The following is a 22750-nucleotide window of genomic DNA, read 5'->3' on the forward strand; positions in this document are numbered from 1 at the left end:
GTATTCAACCCTTGAGATCAGATAAAGCACATCCTGGAAATGCCCATTTCTCCCCATTAAGCATAAAGAGAATGCAGATGACTAGCAAGCATGTACCCATTTACACTACGGATGTCTGAAGTTCCCAAAGATGGATCCATCCCTAAGGGACACCAAGTTGAGTTCACCCAGGTATGTGCTGCTTTAGAAATAAAATGGGAAACTTCCAACCTGCATACTTAGCAGAAAGCTGTTAAATATTTTTTTCTTAGCACAGGCATAAGTGTTCCATGCTATTTTTGCTGATTACATAGTGTGTAGTTAGAAAATAAATAACATATGCAAATCTATGTAAAGCTGTACATTGCCTTTACTATCACGATAAATTATTAATACTGAAATCTAAAAGGACCCAGGGGATCTGCTCAGGCTGTTCTGAGGTTTGAAAAGTGCTGGGCATTCCCTAGAGGGAGCATTTCATCCTCATTCACCCAAAGTAAAATCCAGAAATTGCAAGAACTGAGAAATAATATTTTTTCTGTCTGTCCTCCATTGCCCTTTCCCTAAGCAGCAGAAAGTACTTTCAGCCACCCTGTGGATGCCCAGCCCACAAAATATCTGTGGTGCTGACAGTCCGTGCTTTAAATAAATAAGGGATTGTGTGAAAGATTCTGTTAATGTGATGATAACTCTACAAGAAGCAAGTGGCAATTTTTGGGTTACGGAGCTGAAACATTTTCCAAGTGTGCTTTTCTTAGATGAACGCTTCTTCCGTATGTTCAGCTACATCACTGGTAATATAAATACTGAAGTTAATATCTTAGAAATACATAAAACACTGTCCTGTTCTCATGTCCATTTTGTTATCTATTAAACATATCAGCTCCTCTTTCAAATGTGGATGCGTAAATTCAGTTTTTTTGATGAAAAACTTCCCAATAAAGTTGACCCTCTCCCTTCTCCTTCACTCCCTGGCATCATGGGCAAAACCGGCATAGTCTAATGTCATTTAATATTTAGTCATCTCTCTAGTGGGTTTTGTTTGTATAACATTTCTACATTCTGCTTTTCTCTCTGCCCTATTTCTCAGGTTCTTCATATACACATGCCAATGACTCCTAGACATCTTCCTATCCACCACTTCTTCAACTACCTCCAGGATTTCTCCCACAGACAGAAAAAATATTCATTACTGTTGGAAAGACTGCCATTTTATCATCTTTTCACCCCTCCTTACAGTCTCATTTTGCTCGGATGGAGTCTACCATATCACCCCTGACCGATATTGGTAAGATAAATGCTGTGTTACAACATGTGCTTTTCTGTTGCTCCATCTCTGCCTGACCTCATTCCACCAGCTTCTGTCACCTGTCAGATCCCACTGGGCACAAACACAATTAGACAAGATCTGTCTCTTCATCATTCACATGGATGGTTCCTGGCCATAACTGACCTTGACTCCCTGAGTATGCTTCAACATAACAACTGCAAGAGAAATGGCACACACAAATTTGACATTCAGAGAAGGCCTGGTCCAAAAACTGAGACACCAGAAGATTAAGTCTATGGTGATTAACTTTCTAGCCCCCAGGAATATTAGATATTACTATTAACTCATGTCTGTGCCAAAGCTTTCAGTCATTTCCTCCTTCCCACTACAAAACTTTCATATATGGACTATGGTCACTGCTGCTCTGAGCTTGATTTGAACGGGACTTTAGAGTTAAAAAGCATTAACGCGCCTCAGAGTCCTGCAATTTCTATCCAAAATGTCATTTTATTGGAAATTTTCAATTAGAGTCTATTACTGCTAGATATAAAAGAGCAAATATAAGCAAACTGTGAACTCTTGCTGTCAGCTGACAATGTCATTAACAAGATGACAGGACAGTAGGCATGTCTGCCCTGTCCCTCCTTTCTTTTCACGCTGTTATTTACTAACTGTACTGCAGCAAGTACCAAACTTTAAATTGCTGCTTTCTTTAAGGAACACTGCTTCACATCCCACCAGAGTTTCACAGTCAGAGATGATGGAAAGCGGATTTTGTGATTCATTTCATTTCATTCGAATCAAGCCACCTGCCAGAGGTAACAATATGGTTGGTTGTGTTTTCCTTCAAACCCCCTTCTGCTGCAACGCTTCTCTTCACAGGCTTTGGTGCAGCAAGGTGGTGACGTGCTGTGACATCTACTTTTCCCCTCAACTCCGTTCATTCTGTTCCTTCAGCTTCTCTCACAGCCCCATCTATTTGCGGTTTGCCCACCTGCCATAGGAGCGCTCCACTCCAGAGCACATGGCAGCTGCACTTCCCTGGCTAGCAGACAGGCTTTCCTGCAAACCAAAAACTGACAACCGCAGGCCTTCCCCAACTATGGCTTCTGCATTGCCTTCTTTGCACTTACCAAACAAAAGCAATCAAGAAGCCTAAGCAAATCCACTCCCCAAGACAAATAAAAAACGAAATGAAAAATACCATGCTGAAACAAGATGTCACCACGCACGCTTGTCTGTCCAGGGGAGAAAACATGAAGCAAAGACAACAGATGTTTGCTGCATAGTTCAGTACACTACTTGCGCATGCTGAGACAATACAAAGATGAGCTTGATGAGAGCAGAACAGAACAGAGAACAGGACAGCTCTACAGTCAAGAGCAAGCAAGCACGGAAACCCACCCACGTTAAAAACTAGCTTTCAGAAGTCACAAACAAAAACCTGAAGAGAAGGACAAATTCAATAACCGGGGCTGAAAACAATGAAAGACGTGGTTATCATATCTAAAGAATACTTGATCCGATTAAAAATAGCTGAATTAATGAAAAGAATTAATCTATCTTTCCACAAATAATTCCTACAATAAAATTATGATGTATAAGGAAAAAGTGGACCCATTAACACTACATCACCTCATTCACTGTAACTAGTAGGTTACATGCTCCCGTTGAGGAAATCCCAGTCTATTGCACAGATTATTTGTGTCCCCCAACTCCAGATATTAATGTGCACATCAATGTTTCTTACGTTTTGTTTCACTCAAAGGATATCTAAACATAGCCAAGCATTACTAGGAGTCATTTCTAGGTGATGTGTGGATTATATAACTTTACACAAATAGTTTTATAGACCTTATTGGTATACAGGGAAACTTAAGATGGTGTAACATACAGAGTTTCTTAAAGAAGGTATTAGACGGTAGAGGTGTTTTTTAGAGTGATCTGTGGCAGCTCACACTGATCTGAATCCTCCTTTAACTTGCTTCTAACACATCTCTACCCTTCCGACCTCTCATCACGTAGTTTACATCTGTGCAGACTATCTTAGCTAGGTGATCCAAATTTCCACATTCAGAAATGATACATAGTGGGAAGCAGGCAAATTTTATACTTCAAAGTGGCTGTGAGTTGAAGCAACAGCTCTTTAAATTTCTTGTAAACTTCAGCTCACCCCTGGATTTGTGTCACTCTTGTGTAGCCAGCCTACTGGCTTGGGTACTAGGACAACTACAGACAACAGCCAGGATCACGGGATCTGGGTCAGCAATACCCACAGCAATCTCCAAAATAACTTTTTCAATCTTTCAGGAAAGATGTAGGCTATACTCCCTTCAGTGTTGCAGACTACAGAGAAAATGCCAATGTTAATTTCATGGAGACTATTCAAGCAGAGCCAAAACACATGTTAATGAAGGATAACTGAGATTTTAAAGGGTATAAACTGTCAGGCAAAGGAAATCACAGAATCACAGAACGGTCAGGGTTGGAAGGGACCTCTGGAGATCACCCGGTCCAACTCCCCTGCTAAAGCAGGTTCACCTACAGCAGTTGCTCAGAATCTTGTCCGGGTGGGTTTTGAATATCTCCAGAGAAGGAGACACCACACTCTCTCTGGGCAGCCTGCTCCTGTGCTCTGTCACCCTCAAAGTAAAGAAGTTTTTCTTCATATTCAGATGGAACTGCCTGTGTTGCAGTTTGTGCCTGTTGCCCCTTGTCCTGTCACTGGGCACCACTGAACAGAGCCCGGCCCCATCCTCTTGACACTCGCCCTTAAGATACTTGTATACAGCGATAAGATCCCTGCTCAATCTTCTCTTCTCCAGGCTAAGCAGGCCCAGCTCTCTCAGCCTTTCCTCATGAGGAAGATGCTCCAGTCCTCTCATCATCTCTGTAGCCCTCCGCTGGGCCCTCTCCAGTGGTTCCCTGTCTCTCTTCCACTGGGGAGCCCAGACCTGGACACAGCGCTCCAGATGCGGCCTCACCAGGGCAGAGCAGAAGTGGAGGACAACCTCCCTCGACCTGCTGGCCATGGTCCTTCTAAGTCACCCCAGGATCCCAGTGGCCTTCTTGGACACCAGGACACACTGCTGGCTCATGGTCAGCTTGGTGTCCTCCAGGACTCCCAGGTCCTTCTCCACAGAGCTGCCTTCCAGCAGGTCAGCCCCCAGCCAGTACTGGTGCAGGGAGCTGTTCCTCCCCAGGTGCAGGACCCTACAAATTGGCTTTGTTGAACTTCATTGGGTTCCCTTCTGCCCAACTCTCCAGCCTGCCCAGGTCTCGCTGGATGGCAGCACAGCCTGCTGGTGTATCAGCCACTCCTGCCAGTTTTGTATCACCAGCAAACTCACTGAGGGCACACTCTGTCCCTTCGTCCAGGGCACTGATGAGTAAGTTGGACGTGACTGGACCAAGTACTGACCCCTGGGGAACACCACTGGCTACAAGCCTCCACCCTGACACTGCACCGCTGGTCACAACCCTCTAAGCTCTGCCATTCAGCCAGTTCTCAATCCACCTCGCTGTCCACTCATCCAACACACACTGCCTGAGATTAACTATGAGGATGTTATGGGAGACAGCGTCAAAAGCCTTGCTGAGGTCAAGGTGGACAACATGCACTGCTCTCCCCTTATCTACCCAGCCAGTCATTCCATCATAGAAGCCTATCAGATTTGTCAGGCATGATTTCCCCTTGGTGAATACATGTTGACTACTCCTGATAGCCGCCTTCTCTGCCACATGCTCAGAGACGACCTCTAGGATGAGCTGTTCCATCATCTTTCCAGGGATGGAGGGGAGGCTGACCGGCCTGTAGCTTCCTGGGTCCTCCTCCTTGCCTTTCTTGAAGACTGGAGTGGCATTGGCTTTCCTCCAGTCCTCAGGCACCTTTCCTGTCCTCCATGACCTTTCAAAGGTGATAGAGAGTGGCCCTGCAATAACATCTGCCATCTATCTCAGCACTTGAGGGTGCATCCCATCGGGGCACATGGATTTGTGGGTGTCAAGTTTACTTAAGTGGTCTCTAACAGGATCCTCCTCATCCATGGGAAAGTCTTCCTTTCTCCAGACTTCATCTCTCACCTCCAGGGTCTGGGAAACCTGAGGGTCAGCCTTGGCAGTGAAGACTGAAGTCAAGAAGGCATTCGGTAACTCTGCCTTCTCTGTGTCCTTCGTCACCAGGGCACCCACCTCATTCAGCAGTGGGCCCACGTTTTCCCTAGTCATCCCTCTCCTACTGATGTACTTGAAGAAGCCCTTCCTGTTGTCCTTGACATCCCTCTCCAGATTTAATTCCAAACGGACCTTATCTTTCCTTACTGCCTCTCTGCATGTTCTGAAAAAATGGATGTACAAATTTCTCACATCTCCACCCTGACCTATTTAGTTACCCCAATAAAACAGTGCTGTGAGGCCATCTGAGTTTGGTAAGACTGAAAACCACATCTTGTTCAGTCACCTGACTATTCACTACTAAACTGGCAAATTATTGCATCATGTCAGAATTCTGTAAAGAAATTAAACAATATCTTCCATGTTAGAGTATACTGCAGATGCAAACAAGTGCCCATTCATTTGCTTTTTGTAAGAAGCTTCACAAGTCTCAAAACAATGTTAATGGGCCTTCAGGTCTCCTTTTCCCCTCTCTTTGTTAGTTTGCTTCTGTTATCACTTGAGTGATAGATGGCCATGGTAAAATTAAATATTACTTTATCAACATACATGACAGATCTATGGACTAGGTTTAGATACTATAGATTTCATTGTCACCTTACATTTTATCTCCAAAATCCAACTTCAGTAAATAATGAAATATTACAAGAATAAAAGTAAGCATGTCAAGCTAACCCATTCAAGTGAGTGGAAGTACAGAGTCTAAAAATGGAAAGATATCCTCATGGAAGCCATTAAATACAAAGAAATGGTACAGAAAATATCAAATTGTTAACCATTTACCCATTTCTTTATGGCCTAAGGAATGAAAGTAACAGTTTTGATTGAGTGTTCTCACACAGACAGAAAACAGAATTGTCCTAATAGCAAATTAGAGCCAAGTAGTACAGGTACTCTGCAGTTTGTTTTAAGACTGACATATACACAAAAAAGAAAAGGCTTGGGAGCTACAAGACATGGCAGGAATACAGGAGACTGTTCACATCTAATTCACTCATATTCATTTTCAAATCTTTTTAAAATGACGGGCTGAGCTTGAAATTTCCAGTTGCATTTTCTTACCCTCCTTCAAAGATTTTAATTCGTATCGGCTCAGTTTGTTTGGATGTAATGTCTTTATCTCCATGAATGTCTCCTTTTACTCTTTCTTTTATAATATTCCCCACTACTTTCTTTTCAAGCTTGCTGCCAAATAAGAAGAATGGCTCGTGTTTCATCTGTAGAACAAAGTCAAGGAAGGGAGTTACTGCTGGAGCACACAATAAATGCACACTTCATTTCAAGTACTTTTAACATTCCAGGTCAAAACCAAACTCTCATTTTGGTGCAACTCTACATGATAAATTAATTTGTCCATTTAATTTGATGGAGAATATGAGAGGGGGCAGTATGGACAAATTTTTATGAGAGTCTTGACAGAAAAGACAGCACCGTATCTTTCCTCAGAAAAAAAAAATGGAAAATAGAAACAGAAATGCCTTAAAAGGTAATTTATTGCCATTACAGAATTTTCCCTGGCACCATTATCTAATGCTTAGTCCATCAGGAAGAGCCAGTATGTAAAAGACATTAAAGGATCTGAAGATCCTTATTCAATTTTAACTTAATCTTTACTTACATAGGCATGTGGATTTCTGTGTTTGATACTGTTTGAATCAGAAAATGGCAAAAACAAAGGACAAAATAAAAGGAGATCATGTATCAGGTTCTGGCACACACGAAGGTAGGGCTTTAAAAGCCTCACCTTTTACATCTGATTTTGAAAATGGAGACAGCGACAGCAGAAGTAGCAGAGCTTGCAGAAGGGTCAACTGAGCCTCAAAACTTATCATGGGAAGATGTCAATGTCTGATTTCCCAATGGGGAATCTTTTTTTTTTAAAAAAAATCATTAACTTACATTTCATATTTACTAATATTTTCTCAAATACAGATAAACTAATTTAATTTTATTAAAACCTCTTATTTACCTGAGCAAACTGCTTCCATGCACTTGATGATGTCAGTTTACCAGCTCCAGGTCTATGCATAGCAGCCAGTGTGTAGATTTCTGTGGTGTTTTTTTGCTTGGACCTTAGAAGTGCTAAAGTGGTCTTTGTACTCAGGCCAGATGGGTTTGGGTTACATGAACTTATACACCATGAAGCATAAACAGAAGATTTGAGGGTTGGTTGCTGAATGTAATTGGGTTTTGTGTAGTTTAAGAAACACCAGCTCACAGTAGTAGTAGTGCGTAGGCTTGGGAACTGAAGGATCTGCTGAAAATCTGCTACATCTGTCAGGAGAATGGTTGAGCCGGTGACTTTCCCACTGGTATTGGATGACATCTGGACTAACATCCCAAGAGGCAATTTTTGATGTTTCAGTTGGTCTTCTGGCTGAGTTTCTCCTGGTGGCAATGAAGACCTCTGTGGACTCATGCTCATATCTGAGGCTGTTTCATCCACATCCAGTTCTTCTGGCGAGTCTCTTCCTTCAGAAGGGCCACTGGACTTCTGCCCTGGTGATGTGGAATCAAAACTGGAAAGTTTCTCCCTGCTCAGTGGGAAAGCATCAGCTGTTGGCATGCTGACAGGTGGGAAATCTTGAGATGATGAGGATGACAGTGGTGAAGAGGATGACATGGATGGCAGACTTTCTTTTGGCTCGGTAGCACAGCTCTGCCTTACTAGTTGAGGCTTTTGCACTCTTGGAAAATCTTTCTTAATATCTGAGTTAGTTAGCTCAACTGCACTTAGCTCCTCAACTATCTGCCCATACATTTTTTCTTCTTTGACTCGTTTCTGCTGCTTGGTCTCCATGAAGAGCTCCAAGCTGCTGGCAGGTGAAAGCATTCGTTTGCTTCCTCCCAAGGTAGAAGCCATGTCAGAACTGGAAGGTAAACACAGGGGAATCGGTGGCTCCAGTCCAAGTGGTAGCGTCTGTGGCACTTTCCACAAAGGATATTTTTCTAGCCCTCCATGCTGACCCAACATCTGAGCTATGTTAAATCCAATTCCTTGCATGGTTGCATTAGTTGCCAATGTTCTTTGAGAAACAGTTTCATCAACTTTACAAATGACAATTGCAGGACTGTTGCTCTGTCCAAGGATCTGGGAAATGCTTGTGTACATGACACTACCATAAGACGGCACATGGGTTTGAATCCTGACAGGAACAACTGTTCCTGGCAAAGACTGTACAGATCCATCACTTGGGGAGTCAAAATCTGTCTGAAGATGCTGCTCAGTGGAGGTATCTGTTGGTTTAATGCTATGGTCTGACTGGTACTTAGCAGGAGTACTTTTTGAATACTGCCCAGGTGTTCCTGAGTAATGCTGGTATGCTTGCTCTTTAGCATGCACATAATCAGCTGGCTTCTTTCCAATAAGCTCTGGCGCATATTCCAGGTGATAACTTGGAGGAACATCTGTTTGGAAAGGCTGTTTGACGTAAGATTTCTGTAGCTGTTGTACAAAATGATGCTGGAAGTGCAGAGGTTCTGTGCACGATTGCCACAAGACAGGCTGCTGAGATGGTGGCAAGTGAACCATGCAGACAGCTGGATAGGGGAGCTGAAACAAGGTGCTGTGAATAGGGGGAAATGGGACTTTTTCCTGATGTGCAAATAGCTGCTGCTGCTCTGATGGATGTTTGTTAGGAATATAAGGTGCTTGTTGGATCAAGGGAGTTCTTAACATTTCTGGGCTGTCTGCAAGAAGAGCCTGTTGCTGGGGAAGGTGAGATGAGCTATTACTAAGCTGAGCGCAAGACCCAATAGCCTGTTTTCCAGAGTCATCTACCTGAATGGGCTGAAGTACAGGGGACGGGGAGTGATGCCAAGCAAGCTGGGAGGAGCGAAGACCAGCCTGAGCATGTTCCATCTGCTCCTGCTTTATACTTTGTTCTGTGCTCTGATCGGTCTGGGAAATCTCTGGAAAACCACTGAAGGAAGCCTGGCGAACCAAGAAGCATTTCTTCCTTTCTCGGGATGGAGACAGTGCCGTAGTAGGTGTCCCAGCCGAAGAGGCATGAGACAGGTTTCCATAATCAAAGGATTTACTTCGGATCTCTGGAATTTCAGCAGCATGAGGACAGGGCATCTGTTCAGATGAGCAGCGTCTCATTTCCCTCTGATGGTGATGCCCAGGGACGGAAAGTGAGTAAGCACCAGCTGGAACAGTTAAAAACTCAGACTGTTTTCCAAACTCATCTTGTTTGGGAGGCGTGATGAACTTCATATTCTCTTCTCTTTCGAAGGACATTGAAAAACTTGAACTGTGGGACAAATTACTTTCTTGGCTAGGGCTACGAGAGAGGCTTGTACCTGTGGACTCAAAGCTGGATTCTCCAGAGGAGTGTTCCATGTCAGCCAGTCGTAAACGTTTCTTTTTGGGTGGTAGCTTTTCAGCTGGAAGTTGAGAAAGCGTTTCACTTCTCTGGGGCCACTGAAATTCTTCAGTGGGTCTCTCCTGCTCTTTACTCTGCACTTCTTTATCTTTCTCAGGCTTATCTGGCTCCTCTGTGACACGAATTTCAGGTACCTGTATGTTGTGCTGGCGAACCAGCCTGGGCTGCATATGATACGGCTGAGGCTGCTGGGATGGAGATGGCTTACTGGTGTCAGCATTTTCTGTTTGTGGAGCTCGGTCTGGGCTCATTGGGGACTCACAAATCTCACTCTCACATGTTTCAGATGGTGGATAGATCTTTTCCTGCTGGCACGCAATATGCTCTGTAGATTCAGACCTTTCAAATGAGTTTGGCCTGCTCAACGAATTTGTGTGCTGAATGACAGAGATGACATTTCCTGGGGGCTTTCTAGTCAGTGATTCTGCAGTCTTTTCTTGCTCTGCAGTTAATGATGAGTCTTCCAGAGAAGCTGCTGGGCTTCCAGACTGCAAGTAAGGCCTGCAGATTTCAAAACGCTCCGCATGGCAATGAGCAGCATTGTCCAGGCCTTGAAGGGCAAATCCGCTCCTTGGCACTTCCTGAATTTGAGATTTGGGATCAAAGTCCAAAGGCTGAATTCCCCCAGTGGTGCCAGCCATACTGCTGCAAAGCATGGGACTGTCTTCCTCATCTCCAACACTCTCCTCTTTCCTGCGCTTTCTGTTTTCAAAAGTTGTTCCAAGCATGGATGGCACCGCCTGAGATTGTCCAAGTGGATCAACGAAGTACTCTCCCCCCTTGTTCATCCCACCTAAGGATGGTGAATCCCTGTAGTTCTGCTTCTGAGCTTCAAATTCTTCCCATTTTCTGTAGTGCTTTCCACTGGTGTCATAGTCATAAAAGGTTTTGTCTCCTTTCTTCTCCTTTAAGGATGGTCCCTTGTCACCTGCTGTCTGTCTGCTGGAAGCAATAATTATACTTTTCCCTGGTCTTCCATGATAGTCCAAATCTGAGTGCCCCTCCTGCACAGACGGCAGTTCAAAGGCAGCCTGTCTTCTCAACATCCTTTGGTGGGATATTCCCACTGTCCCAGGGTAAAATACATCATCTGAACCAGTCATCTTCTCATCAAATGAGTGGCTTCCTCTCAGAGATGGGGGAATACTTAGGCTGTTTGCAGAAGAGGTTGGCATGGAGTTACTTCTAATAAGAGGAGAGGAATCTGCTGGGGGTTCCAGAAGGATGGGTACGTCACCCTGCTGACTGACTTGGTACAAGCTGGATTCACTTTTGATGGAAGATGTGATAGTCTGGGATTGTCTACATTCTGTATTGCTGCCTGGATAAACTTGTGCAGATTTAATAGCGCTCAAATTACTGGAGTCAATGAGTTCTTCTTTACTTGGAGGCAGCTGAGAAATATGTTCCTCAAGCATCTTGATATCTAATCGGTTATTCAAAAGAGGTAATGGCTCTGCTTTGCCCTTCCTACCCATTAAACTGTGCTCCTGATTTGTTGTGGCTACTGTTAGTGCTGTCCTTTGATTAATCCTATAGAACTTTCCAAATATGATCTCTTCGTAAGACTTTGCGTTAGTATTTGGTGGGCTAATTTGCTGCTCAGCACTTTCTGAGCGGGAAAAATAACCAGAGTCAGTGCTTCCTTTACTGTGTGGGCTCAGGAGGTTTAGTGACTGCTCAGAATCTTGCCCTTTTTTCTCTGACAGTCTTAGTGCAAGTCGCTGTTTAACTGTGTGAGAGTCATCGGACTTGGTACTTAAGGATGGGTTTTGTAACATATCAGAGCCAATATACGGTGAACTCTCACTGGGTAACTGAATTCCACTTTTAGGGATAATCAAAATGGGCACTTTCATTGGCCCCACCAAGGACTCTTCCACGGAGGAGTGAAAACCGCTCCTGCTAGCGATGTCCAGGGGGAGCTGCGAGATAGGGCTCAGTTTGTCAGACCCTTCCACTAAGAGTGGGGTCTCCTCATCAGTGTCCGTGCTCTGCTCACCGTCTGAATGTATTTCAGCTTCCACATCAATGTAACTGGCATCTAGGTCCAATTTAGAGACTGCTGACTCTGTGAAAGGTACCAATCCTGCTTTAATTGCATGGGCATGTGACTTCCTGTGCTTGTAAAGGTTGCTCTTTGTCTTGAAGGAGAAACCACAAGGAACACAAGGATACGGTCGCTCCCCAGTATGAGACCTAATATGCTTTTTAAGTACACTAGGTTTGGCACAAGCCCGATTACAGTAAGGACAAATGTACTTGCCAGGCTTTTTGGGTTTGTGCTCCTTTTTGTGAGCATCTTCTGATTGTTCTAAAGATTTCTGTGAATATTGGCTGTATGTAGGGTTCAAACTCGAAATCTTCTTCCTGGAGAAACTTCCACTATGGCTATGCATATGAAAAGGAAATAAGTCCTCTGAGGCAACTGATTGCAAGTGGCTAGAAAACTGCCACGGAGGGCCTTCCAAGCTCTGATGTGGCTTTATGTTGTGCAAGAAGCCTTGTGGCAATGAATGCTGTGGGAAAGAAAGTGAATGTTGACATGAGTAAGGACTTGGACGATGCTGTGGATATTGCTTCTCCGTGACTTGCTGTGCAGCTTCATTTGATGATACCAGTTTCCCAGAACTAAAAAGTTGTGCTGATGCTGTGTTTCCTATTTGCTCGTGATCTATTTGTGGTTGCCTCTGTACTTCTTGATTGCCAAAAGTGCTCATCTTAATAACAGCTGAATGTTCTTGCCTCCATCTACTTGGTACTTTAGCAGTTTCTCCAGACCTTGAGGTAGCTTTTTGCCCTATAGCTGTGTCCCCAGAGTCCATTTTGTTACACAAGGTCGTAAGTGCTAGTTCACTTGAAAGCTGTGCAGACACATGGAGTGTGTCCAAAGCTGTGCTTTTTAAAGTTTTGTTGCTCCCATTTTTCCAGGGCTGTTGCAAGTTCACAGACTTTTCTTTCTCTTTGGAACTTTCCACACAGTAGTCTATAGGCATTAGATTTGTATCTGTACACTAATGTGAGTATTATACAGTTCTTTTCATGGCAGGAACTTTCCTAAACAGTTTATTATACATTTGCAAAGACTTGCTATAGCATTTGGACATTTTCCATTGTTATTAAATACTGAGATGCAGAATGACCCAGAGATACTTGTGATCTACTAGAGCAAAGTTCTCTTCATCTCTTCCATGGTGACACAGCTATCTGTATAGAAAAGTCAAAAACAAAGAAACCTCATACACCAATTAATACAGGCATGCTAAGTAACACTGATGCAGTCAGTTGCATTTTTATTGAGCCTTACATAAAAAGTATAGAAAGACTTAAGCAAAGGTAACTACATTTCAGAAATCTCCCTTTTGTGAGCAGACATGGTAAAGACTGGCTCCAGAGATCACACACAAGCATAATCACTACTCAGTAAAAGCCCTAGGAATAGAACACAGAGATCTACACTTTCCAAATTAAACAGTAGCTTTGGAAGGCTTTCCGGGGACGGTTTAAAGGCTCTGTTCTCAGAAAGTCCACCACCTACTTTCAGCTCTTTCAGCAAATCGCTACCGCAAATAGAGTCTTAACACCGTGGGTGGGAATTACCTTACCCAGTATTACTCACCTACAGTTCAGACATGCACTTTAGTCACCTGGCCTTCCTCTAAAGTCAGAGGATGGTGATCAGTAAGTACTTCCAGAGGAGAAATCCTTCCATATCATGATGGGTGCTTCAGACATGGGAATTGTCTATGCACACAGCCCTCCACTACAGAGATGCCTGTTTCTTACTGTTGGCTAGGCAGAAATCCTAGATGACTACCTTGGAGTATATATACCAAATTTTAAGATGGCTAAAGTGAGGTTCTTCTTACCTTAGATCAGCTAACTGGTTTTACAAGAAGGTGTTAATCACCCTTTTAAACTACTTTCAAACAGTCAAAAAAGAGACATCAAATAAGCATTCCAAATACAGTACTACTGGTACCTTTTCACATCTCCATCTTCCAATCATCATATGAAATTTTAGTGAGAACATCTTGCAAGAGGTAAAACGTATTCGAGAAACAAGCTATGACTGTTTTATGTTAGCAATTCAGATTTCAATGTCAAAACTTTTCCATCCAGCTATACATGCACATTTTATGCTTAAATGCAATAGGTTTCCACTGTTCTGTTACAAAGAAGAAAAGCTCAGAGGTATGATTTTCATAGACAAGTACAGCATTTGAATTTGAGGAACAATGTAGGCTTCCTGCTTCCATGTCTTCCACACACAGGATGTTTTCTGGATGAAACAGTGAGAATCATGAAGCCAGTAATCATTTTAGAATAGCAAGCAAAAGGGTAAAAAAAGCAGTATTAGAGATGCAGGAATATTTTTCATTCCTACAGTGGAAAAACTGAATTTGGCTTGAAGAAACATTAGCAAAGTACAGGAAAACACACAGGTAATGGGAATATATGTGGGGGTTTTGTCCAGTATAAAACAATTACCTGCATCTTCTAGGCATCTAATAGGCATGACTATCTTCAAATTTCCTGTAGAAAAAAAATAAAGTCTTAAGAATTGCTTGATATTAAGTACAAATGCTCAAGAAAGTTTTCTATTATTTACAATAGAGGCCTGAAAATTTCATTTATCCATCCACTGGAAAAATTTCATGTTGTGTCTAAGAGGTCTGAGAAACCACATCTTGAAGAATATGAGCACGAATCTTTTTAAATTACTTAGGTTTTTCTAGTGTGCAGATGAGTAACTGCAAGTCTAAATTAATGCAGTCTCACCTTCCTGCATTGGTAAAAAGAGAGCTGCCAATGTCCCTCTTCATTCCTATGCCTTTGTTAAGCCTGGATTATCCCTGAATCTCATTGGCAAATCCCCTTTCGATGCCTCTTTCCAGCTAATACTGTTAGACTCCAGGCCTCTCATTAAATGTTTCAGGGACCAGAACAAAATCCTGGTCAGGGTGTCACCAGTCAGGTACAAGATGTAGTGAAATGCAAGTAGGTTTCCAAATCAGTTAACACCAGTGGGATACTGCTCAAGAATATACGGGTGCCTTCTCAACGAAGAAACCCACAGACCAAATACATGGTTAAAAGACTTCTGTGACTACCACGATTTGTCATCTGCCTGACCACCACCAGACTGCAGGGAACTCTGCATTGCTGAAAAGACTGGCACAGAGATAGATACACGGAGCCTGAACATCACCTCACTGCCCTAAAGAGCACTTCTGTGAAACAAGGAATCTCCCTTCCAGTAGTTTTCAACAAATCTGATCTTGAAAACACATTTTGGCTTTTATTCCATTAAAAAGGATGTTTGCTCAATTGTGATAATGAAAGCAACGATTACGGCTTTTCTTTATGTTTTTTATTTAGGGCAAAATTCAAAGCATCTCTAAAGAACAGATCTTCAAAAACAGCTGGAGTATTAATTTCAGAGTATGAGATATAGGCTGTTATAATGATCCTCAACTAGAAACTGTCAGAAAAACGGCTAGACCGCTCATGCTTTCTCCATAAAATAAATACAACAGATGATAAAATAGTAAAGTCTATAAAAGAAAACAAATATTGAAAAATAATTTTTTATTCTTTGTAGTGAATAAAACTTTCAAAGAACAAGTAAATGTCAGTAAAACTCCACTACTTGACATAAGTAGAATCACTACTGTGCCACCTGTTTTGATTATTTATTTAACAGTACTAATAACATATTAGTAGTTAGGACAGCAATAGCTAATGGACTGTTGGTTTAGTCAAACACAGATAACGTATTTTTAAATTGTAACTACAGAGGAATTCCTATAGTACAAAATAATAACTAGCTATCAAACACAAACCAGAATATTTTAGGTCATAATGTCATTCAGCTTTGATGCATTAATGGATTTTTAAATAACTCCCTTGCTTGAGTCTCTAAAAGAAAAAAGAAAAAATGTAATTCAAGTAAAACTTTTCTAAAATTTCCTAATCCATTTTCTCAGATAAAAAGTGTTGCTACAAATGGAAAAATAAATCCTCGTGCTCAATTTACAATATATCAGAAGCGGTTACTACAGAGCATCTCTGCAGTGCCTTATGAGGAAATGGCAGGGAAGTGGCAAATCATTTTTGGCCTAAACTAAATCACAGGTCAGTAATGATGCCAGTATACAAACACAGGTGTAAAGGAAAATATGTGGCTTGGGAAGGAGAAACAGGGATGGGAGGGAATGTCCCTTACTGACAGAGCTTAAAGATACTAGCCATTTTCAAAGAACTTTTGTCCTTATTAGACAATTCTGCAAATGATAAGAAGAAATTTCTAGAAGATGCCAGTATCCTTCCTGTTCCACACTCTCTCTACCAAAAGCAGCTTTAGAGAAGAAATCTGCCAGTCACAGCAGTGTGACAGCAATGGTTTTATTTGAGCAAAAGATGATGCTAATATACTTCCAACCATTTTCTGTTCTGGACTGAGACCTCCGTTACAGAGTTCAAGCTATTCTGTGGTCCTGTTATTTTCAGAACGTTCTATATAATTTTTCAACCTACACTATGAAACAGGTATAGACTAAGTACAGGGATTATTGATGGCTTAAGTTTGGTCAGAGTCACTCTCCTGAGGAAAATAAATCCCTTTCCAGAACCAACATAGTATTTTTGGTTTGGTTTGAGCTGCCATCCATCCTATGTCAAAGATGGCTTTAATATTATTTCTTTCGGTTTCTTCCCCCTCTCCCCTCCTGGGAGACTGGCCCAAATGGAGAAATCGAAGACTCTGCAAAGCTGGTTTGCGTTCTGCTTTTTTCCAGTTAAGTCTCTCTCATCTGCCGCATCCACAGCCTAGCCTAATCCAACAACAGACTTCCATTTTTCAACTGATTAATGTTTCTCCTTTAGAAAACACTGTAAATATACTTCTCAGTATTGCTTTTCATCAAACATACACTATTCAAGAGACAGAAATTCCCTATATTTCAAGTGCTACATATTTCAAACTCAGGAACCAAGGATGATAAAAAAGCACATTTTCTTTAATACCTTTGGCACGGTTCAGCTCTGTTGGAATGACTAAGAGGAGCCCACCTACACGGATCAGAAGCTGTACAGGAGTTGCACTGAGCACATCGTTTGACAGCAGCTGCAAAGTCCTGCCTGGCTGGGGGCCAAGCCAGGTTTCCCAGTAGGAATGTGGCCCAGGAGCCAGCTCCCCCAGCCACACTAACTGCACTATCTGCCTGCTTCAAACCGGGACATTTTACTTCTGTGAAAACTTTGAACATGAGAAGGTTACTGGGAAACCAGGAACTGTATTTATGTCAGATGCACCTACTAAATCAAGACTTTTAAAACTTTCTAGAAAGGTGCATTATCCCATCACTCCTTTTCCTAAGGTGCCTTTGTGAGCTGCGTGCAGAGGACATATATCTGGTTGACTGCAGAGCTCCAAGACTATTCTTTCCTTTCTTTTTTTCCCCTCTCTCTTTTTTTTCCGGACCATTAAAATGGTTACACTCAACAGCTTTAAAATAAAATTTGGCAAAATACATCTTTTACTACTTCTCAATTTGTAGCTCATATTACAGCCCTTGCAAGTGAACAAATTGGAAGCTTATGTCTTCCAGGCTAAATCCTGAGTGCACCATACAGAATAAATATTGACTCTAGCGTAAGGACTAAAGGTCAGATCCAGCCCTGTTTTAAATCTTTTCTGTCCAGCTCTGCCAGCACAAAGCTGGCCTAAAACCACGGTAACGGGCCCCTGAAGAATTCGTATTCTATAGGGCAAGTGTTAGCACAGGCGAGCTGCAGTGGCTCCTATGAAATCCTTACACTCATGCACAGGCATCTGCCAAGACCCTTATTAGGCAAGTCTAGTTTATGTCTGAGACAAGCCCAGCAGCCAAGCAGCCTTACAAGAAAGAGAGGCCACCTCTGAGCTTTTCCCCACCTGCAACTGAGAAGAAAATTGCCTTGGCCTTTCAGGAAGAAAGGCAGCACACCTTTGGCTTGCTGTCCTACCCCATGTTTCCCTCTGCACCGCTAATGATATTCCCCACAGAGCTGTTCGGTGTTGACATGGCTGTGAAAAGGAAAAAAAAAAAAAAAAAAGAGTGGGAACCCTGATAAAACATGGCTTTACAGCTTCTTCTACCTAGGCAAAGTCATAGGTGGGCTGAAGTCTGAAGAAGAGCTCTCAGCTACCATTCACTATACATCTGTGAACTGAAGGATTTAACTGGCACGAAGACAGATAAGCATTTGTTTCTCTTTCTTTGCAAGGGTATATATTCGGCTGAGGATGTTATGTACCAACACAACAGAAGGAATACAGTCCTTGGGGGATATAGTTTTGGCTTTTTACACAAATGGAAAAAAAAAGACAACCAGCTGCAAGCTTTTTTATACCACTTGACACACCACCTGTGGTCTTTGAACTGCACTTACTAAAAAGATAAGGAAGAAGATACACTTATTAAATCTCCCAGTTTTCTAAAAAGGCTTCCTGTTCCTGACCAGAGAGATTCTCTCTGCATTTTCAACAGCCCCTGCTTAGGGGTCCCATCTGACTGTGGTTTTATAGCTGGCCTTCTACCTGTCTATTTGCACACCTCTAGGAATGACTGTAAATTCCTAGGTCAACCACTGGCACTTGGCAAAGTCTTGAACTACTGGGGGAATGCAAGGGAAGCCCGTGCTTTTGCTGCAGTTTGGCAGGAGCTGTAAGACATCCTTTTACACATGCAATTCCAAGAAGGCAGTCCTTTTAAAAGAGGTTAGGTGCATTTATTTTAATCTACCACTTTCTATATTGTAATTGCTGTTGTTACCTCTTCACATTTGAAGACACTATTCTAATTTGTTCATTTAATTCCATCTCAGATGTTCTGCCATCCCTCTGGGTTTCAGTGCTTTATTGAATGACTTGCTATTCTCCAAAACCAGCCAGAAAATCACCGTTTTGAAAATACTCTGAAACATTTAGAATAACACACATGTTTTTTACATTTGGGCAGCTGGACCAATCATTAAAACGTATTTTTTAAAATGTCATTTAAAAGTACTAGCCAATACAAAACCAAATATTGCTCGGCAACTACACATAGTACACTGTGAATTTACTATTAAATGATCAAACAAACTGTACTAAGCTTACTTGAGGAGAAGCTACAGGGCAGGATCTGTTCTCCATTGCTGTGTTGGGTAAACACTTGTGCTCTTGTGGATTGCCCAAGAAGCCAGCAACTGACGGGACTGACAGAAAAAATGCAGTTACAGATGCGTCAAGGGTAGACTGCAAGCCTGCTGTGACCAAACACCAGTTTTGGGTTGTTACTCTCAGGTTTCTGTGAGAGTCCCTGGTAGTTGTTGGTTTCAAGGGACAGAATCTGTGCATGTAAAACTCGAAGTGGTATAAAACCCAGCACCCTGATTTGTGCAATTATTATTTCAGCGCTTACGCTAAATCCAGCTTATATCTTGAGATCCATTCTAGAACTGTACCTGTTGCGAGACGGCGTGTAACAGGACATGTTAGTTAATAGTAGTAGTATTGATTATTTCATTCATTCTAAGGCTTTACCAAACTCACCTTAATCTTGTTAATTCAGATAATTCAAAGGATTATCTGATATCATTAGCTGAGTATGTTGAAGAAAGTAACAGGAACCTGTTTGCTTCAAAGCATGCTGAAGCCAACTAAGAAAACATATAAATAATCAAATCTGTTGTACTCTAAGACTTGTTAACCTTAACTATAGGAACTTATACCTGTCTCAGACATTTCATATAAAAGTCAATGGGTATGTGCTGTGAAGAACAAGACTCTTCTTCCCTCCTGTGAATGTGATCCTACCAAATCTGTGGTCAGGCACACACTATCCCTTCTGTGGTGACCTTACAGAAAAATGAGGTATGAAACAAGATCTCTCACTTAACTTCAAGGAGCTTTGAACAGATATGAGGTTTGACTCAGAGAGGCTAAAAGGATGCAAATCATTCCAACAGCAAGTAAATGTAAGAGCCAAATTCTGCTCTACATTATCCTGGTAAGAATCTGAAGAAATGAGTTGCAAATCCAAGGATACAATTCCAGATTTATTCCTCATAAAACCCACCAGAATCAGACATCGCTTAGGTTTAGGCTCTTACATCTTACATACTACATAGCTGAGGTTATTTGTTACAAGGTGAAAATAAACTAGTCCAACACCTCCAAGATGTCTACAAAGAACTTTGTAACATATATTGCAATAAATGTTCAATTACATGGTAGTAAGAAAACGTGGGTGATTTTCTTTAAGAGATGCTGGCTTGCATCATAAATGCTTAGAGCACAGCTGCAGCAAAACACTCAATTTTTGCTATGTTAAGTATCTCAAATATAATTTTAAATTGCCACTCTCTATAGAAAAACAGCACCTCCTAAAAAACTTAAATTCAAGTTGAGTGTATTTTAAGAAGCCATAGAAGAAGCCTATAGCAGAAATGATTTAAGACTGACCTTTTCACTATAATGACAAGGATTGCTCACTTAAAGTACATCACTATTTCCTGTCTCAGCATCATACACAATGTACACATTACTACCAGATGGAAAAAATGTATAAAAAAAGCTTTCACATTGCCAAAGTTCAACTGAACACACTTATTTCCACAGGATGACTATTTAAAAGAAAGAGAGAGACAGAGAGGAAAAAAGAAATCTACACAGAAGCCGAATTATTCTTAAACACTTCCTTTATAAGTGGAAGTCTGCAAACAAATCAGTTCTGCTTGAATTGAACAAAAACCTGCTATCAATGAGATGCCAAAACAGCCAACAGGACAAACAATCTTGTCACTCAATTAGCAGCTAATTGATCTCTCTGTTCCCACTGCTTTTAACGGATCAGGTAAATATGTTGTTTCTCATTGCCTAACCTTGCTGTGCACTAAGAGTCTGTCAGAGGTGCTTAAGCGTGTCAGATAATACAAAATCTACCTGTTCTGGTTGACTGTTTTCCAATGCAGACATCCTGAATCTATTTCTATACAAAAGCAAAGGACCGCGATTATTCAGATATGAAAATAAACAAGAGAATTATATAAACTGCTAATCTTCTCATACTGCTGCTTATTTCCTTGGGGAACAAGTTAAAAAATGAAAACAGGTGAGTAAAATGCCAATCATTTCCCCACACAGACCTTAAAATGTGATGGCAGAGCAACTGCAGATCTGACAGCACTTCTAGTGTTATTAAAATTTCAGAAGACAACAAAAGTATCACAGTCGTTTTGTGACCCCCCTCCTGTGTCCCCATGTTCTTTTGAAACATAGTACACAGTGACTTGCAAGTGAGAGCAGTTCCCATGCAGAAAACAGTCAGAAACAGATGCCCATCTCTAAGGTCCCTTTGAACACTGTTTTGATGGCTGAAGTCAGGTTTGTATGACGCCTAATCCCACTGGCCCTAACCTGCAGAAGAAAAAATGTCTCTCAAGTATGAGTTAAGCAGTAAGTAAACAGTATTTCTTAAATACACATTAACAATGTATAGTGGTATCCAAAGTGGTGCTGAGATACAAAGATCTTGGGCTGCTCTCTTCATCAGCAGAAACTCAACTCCATTTCACGTTCTTCTGAGCCACAGCAACTGAACATAAGGATACCATGCCGAACCATGGAAGTGTGAAATAGCTTCTGATCACTATTGCAGGATTACTTTTTTTTTTTCATGCCTGCAGTGTAGAAAAGAAATAGAACTTTGGCCCTACTGTTGGCCCCAAACTAATATCATGTTAACAAATAGGCATTATGTAGCCCCCAAAAGGCTAAGTACCTAAAACCTGTGAAAAACAAAGGCTCAGACACTAACCATAACTAACGTGATGCCATTGGGATTGCAATGAATGTTTTGCATTTGCAAGAACTGGTGAAAGTTCCTGAGATTACAGATTTTTTTCTCAGTTCAACATAAAAAACCGTGTTAATCAAAGGGAAATTTCACATTTTATAAAGGACAGATTAACAAATCTGTGAATCTAGCAGCACCTGTGAAAGATAAAGTGTATGCAAAGAGCAACATCCCATGTGGACACGGTTTGTAGTCATTTCTAGATTTATAAAACTTCATGTACAGTAAGAAGGGTAAGAACAGGCTCGCTGGAGTATTCAGACTGCTAAAGTTGTCAGATATAACAATTTTCCTAACTGAAATGACATGCAAAGGCTGAAATGCCTGTTTTCACACAAAAACTGTAACCTTGGGCAGACGCTGGGAAGAACAGAACTGTGCAGGAAAGTCCCTCCTAAGATAACATACAGCTTCTCCCCAGGCTTTCCCAGGGGAAAAAATAACCAAAATTTTTGTAAATATTGCATCATTTTTAGGTACAAAGTGATTATTATTCTGTTGCCAAACGGAAATATTAGGTAAATATCAGGCCTTTGCCTGGCATCTTCATCTTAGAGGGAAAATATCGCTAAATTTTCTGGGAAGTGAGGCTTTTTTAGTTTAAAAGTTACACAATCCTAATTATGCAACCACGGCAGATTTTATGAACAGCTATGTCTCCTTTCACACCATGTCAGAAGAAGCCACTTACATTTCACATGAAATTATCGGTCTTTTAAACACTTCCTGAATGAGCAAATGCACTGCCCCTGACGGACACTCTCACCTCAGGAAGAATTACATAGGAAGACATTTATAGTATCTGAGCTTGCGCTTGTTTTTCACTCACACCAATTATTATACAAGCTTATTTTAAAACCTGTCATTGTTTACTAAGCCCTGCGGTCACCACATGTCAAAACAAAAACAGATGCATGCGAAACATCAGTGGCATGTTCTTACCATTTCTTTTCTCCATTTTTTGCGCCCAAAGTGGAACAGGCCTTCACAGCAGTTTTATTTCTATCTATTCTGAATACTTTGTTGAAGTTCAGCTGAGATCAGCTATTAAGCTC

General features: G+C 41.6%; 1 protein-coding gene across 3 annotated transcripts in view; it reads right to left on the reverse strand.

The window, feature by feature from the left end:
* HIVEP2 (HIVEP zinc finger 2) overlaps nt 1-22750 on the reverse strand; it is a 126908-nt gene that overhangs the window by 14011 nt on the left and 90147 nt on the right. For all 3 annotated transcript variants that reach the window (XM_037390919.1, XM_037390921.1, XM_037390920.1), the window contains 3 exons: nt 14302-14346; nt 7392-13017; nt 6485-6639 (listed from right to left, as the gene is read on the reverse strand). In XM_037390919.1, the coding sequence (XP_037246816.1) occupies nt 6485-6639; nt 7392-12806 (5570 nt within the window). In that variant the 5' untranslated portion in view covers nt 12807-13017; nt 14302-14346. The remainder of the gene's footprint in view (nt 1-6484; nt 6640-7391; nt 13018-14301; nt 14347-22750) is intronic.

The sequence above is a fragment of the Falco rusticolus genome, chromosome 6 (assembly GCF_015220075.1).
Source record: "Falco rusticolus isolate bFalRus1 chromosome 6, bFalRus1.pri, whole genome shotgun sequence".
NCBI classification, from domain to species: domain Eukaryota; kingdom Metazoa; phylum Chordata; class Aves; order Falconiformes; family Falconidae; genus Falco; species Falco rusticolus.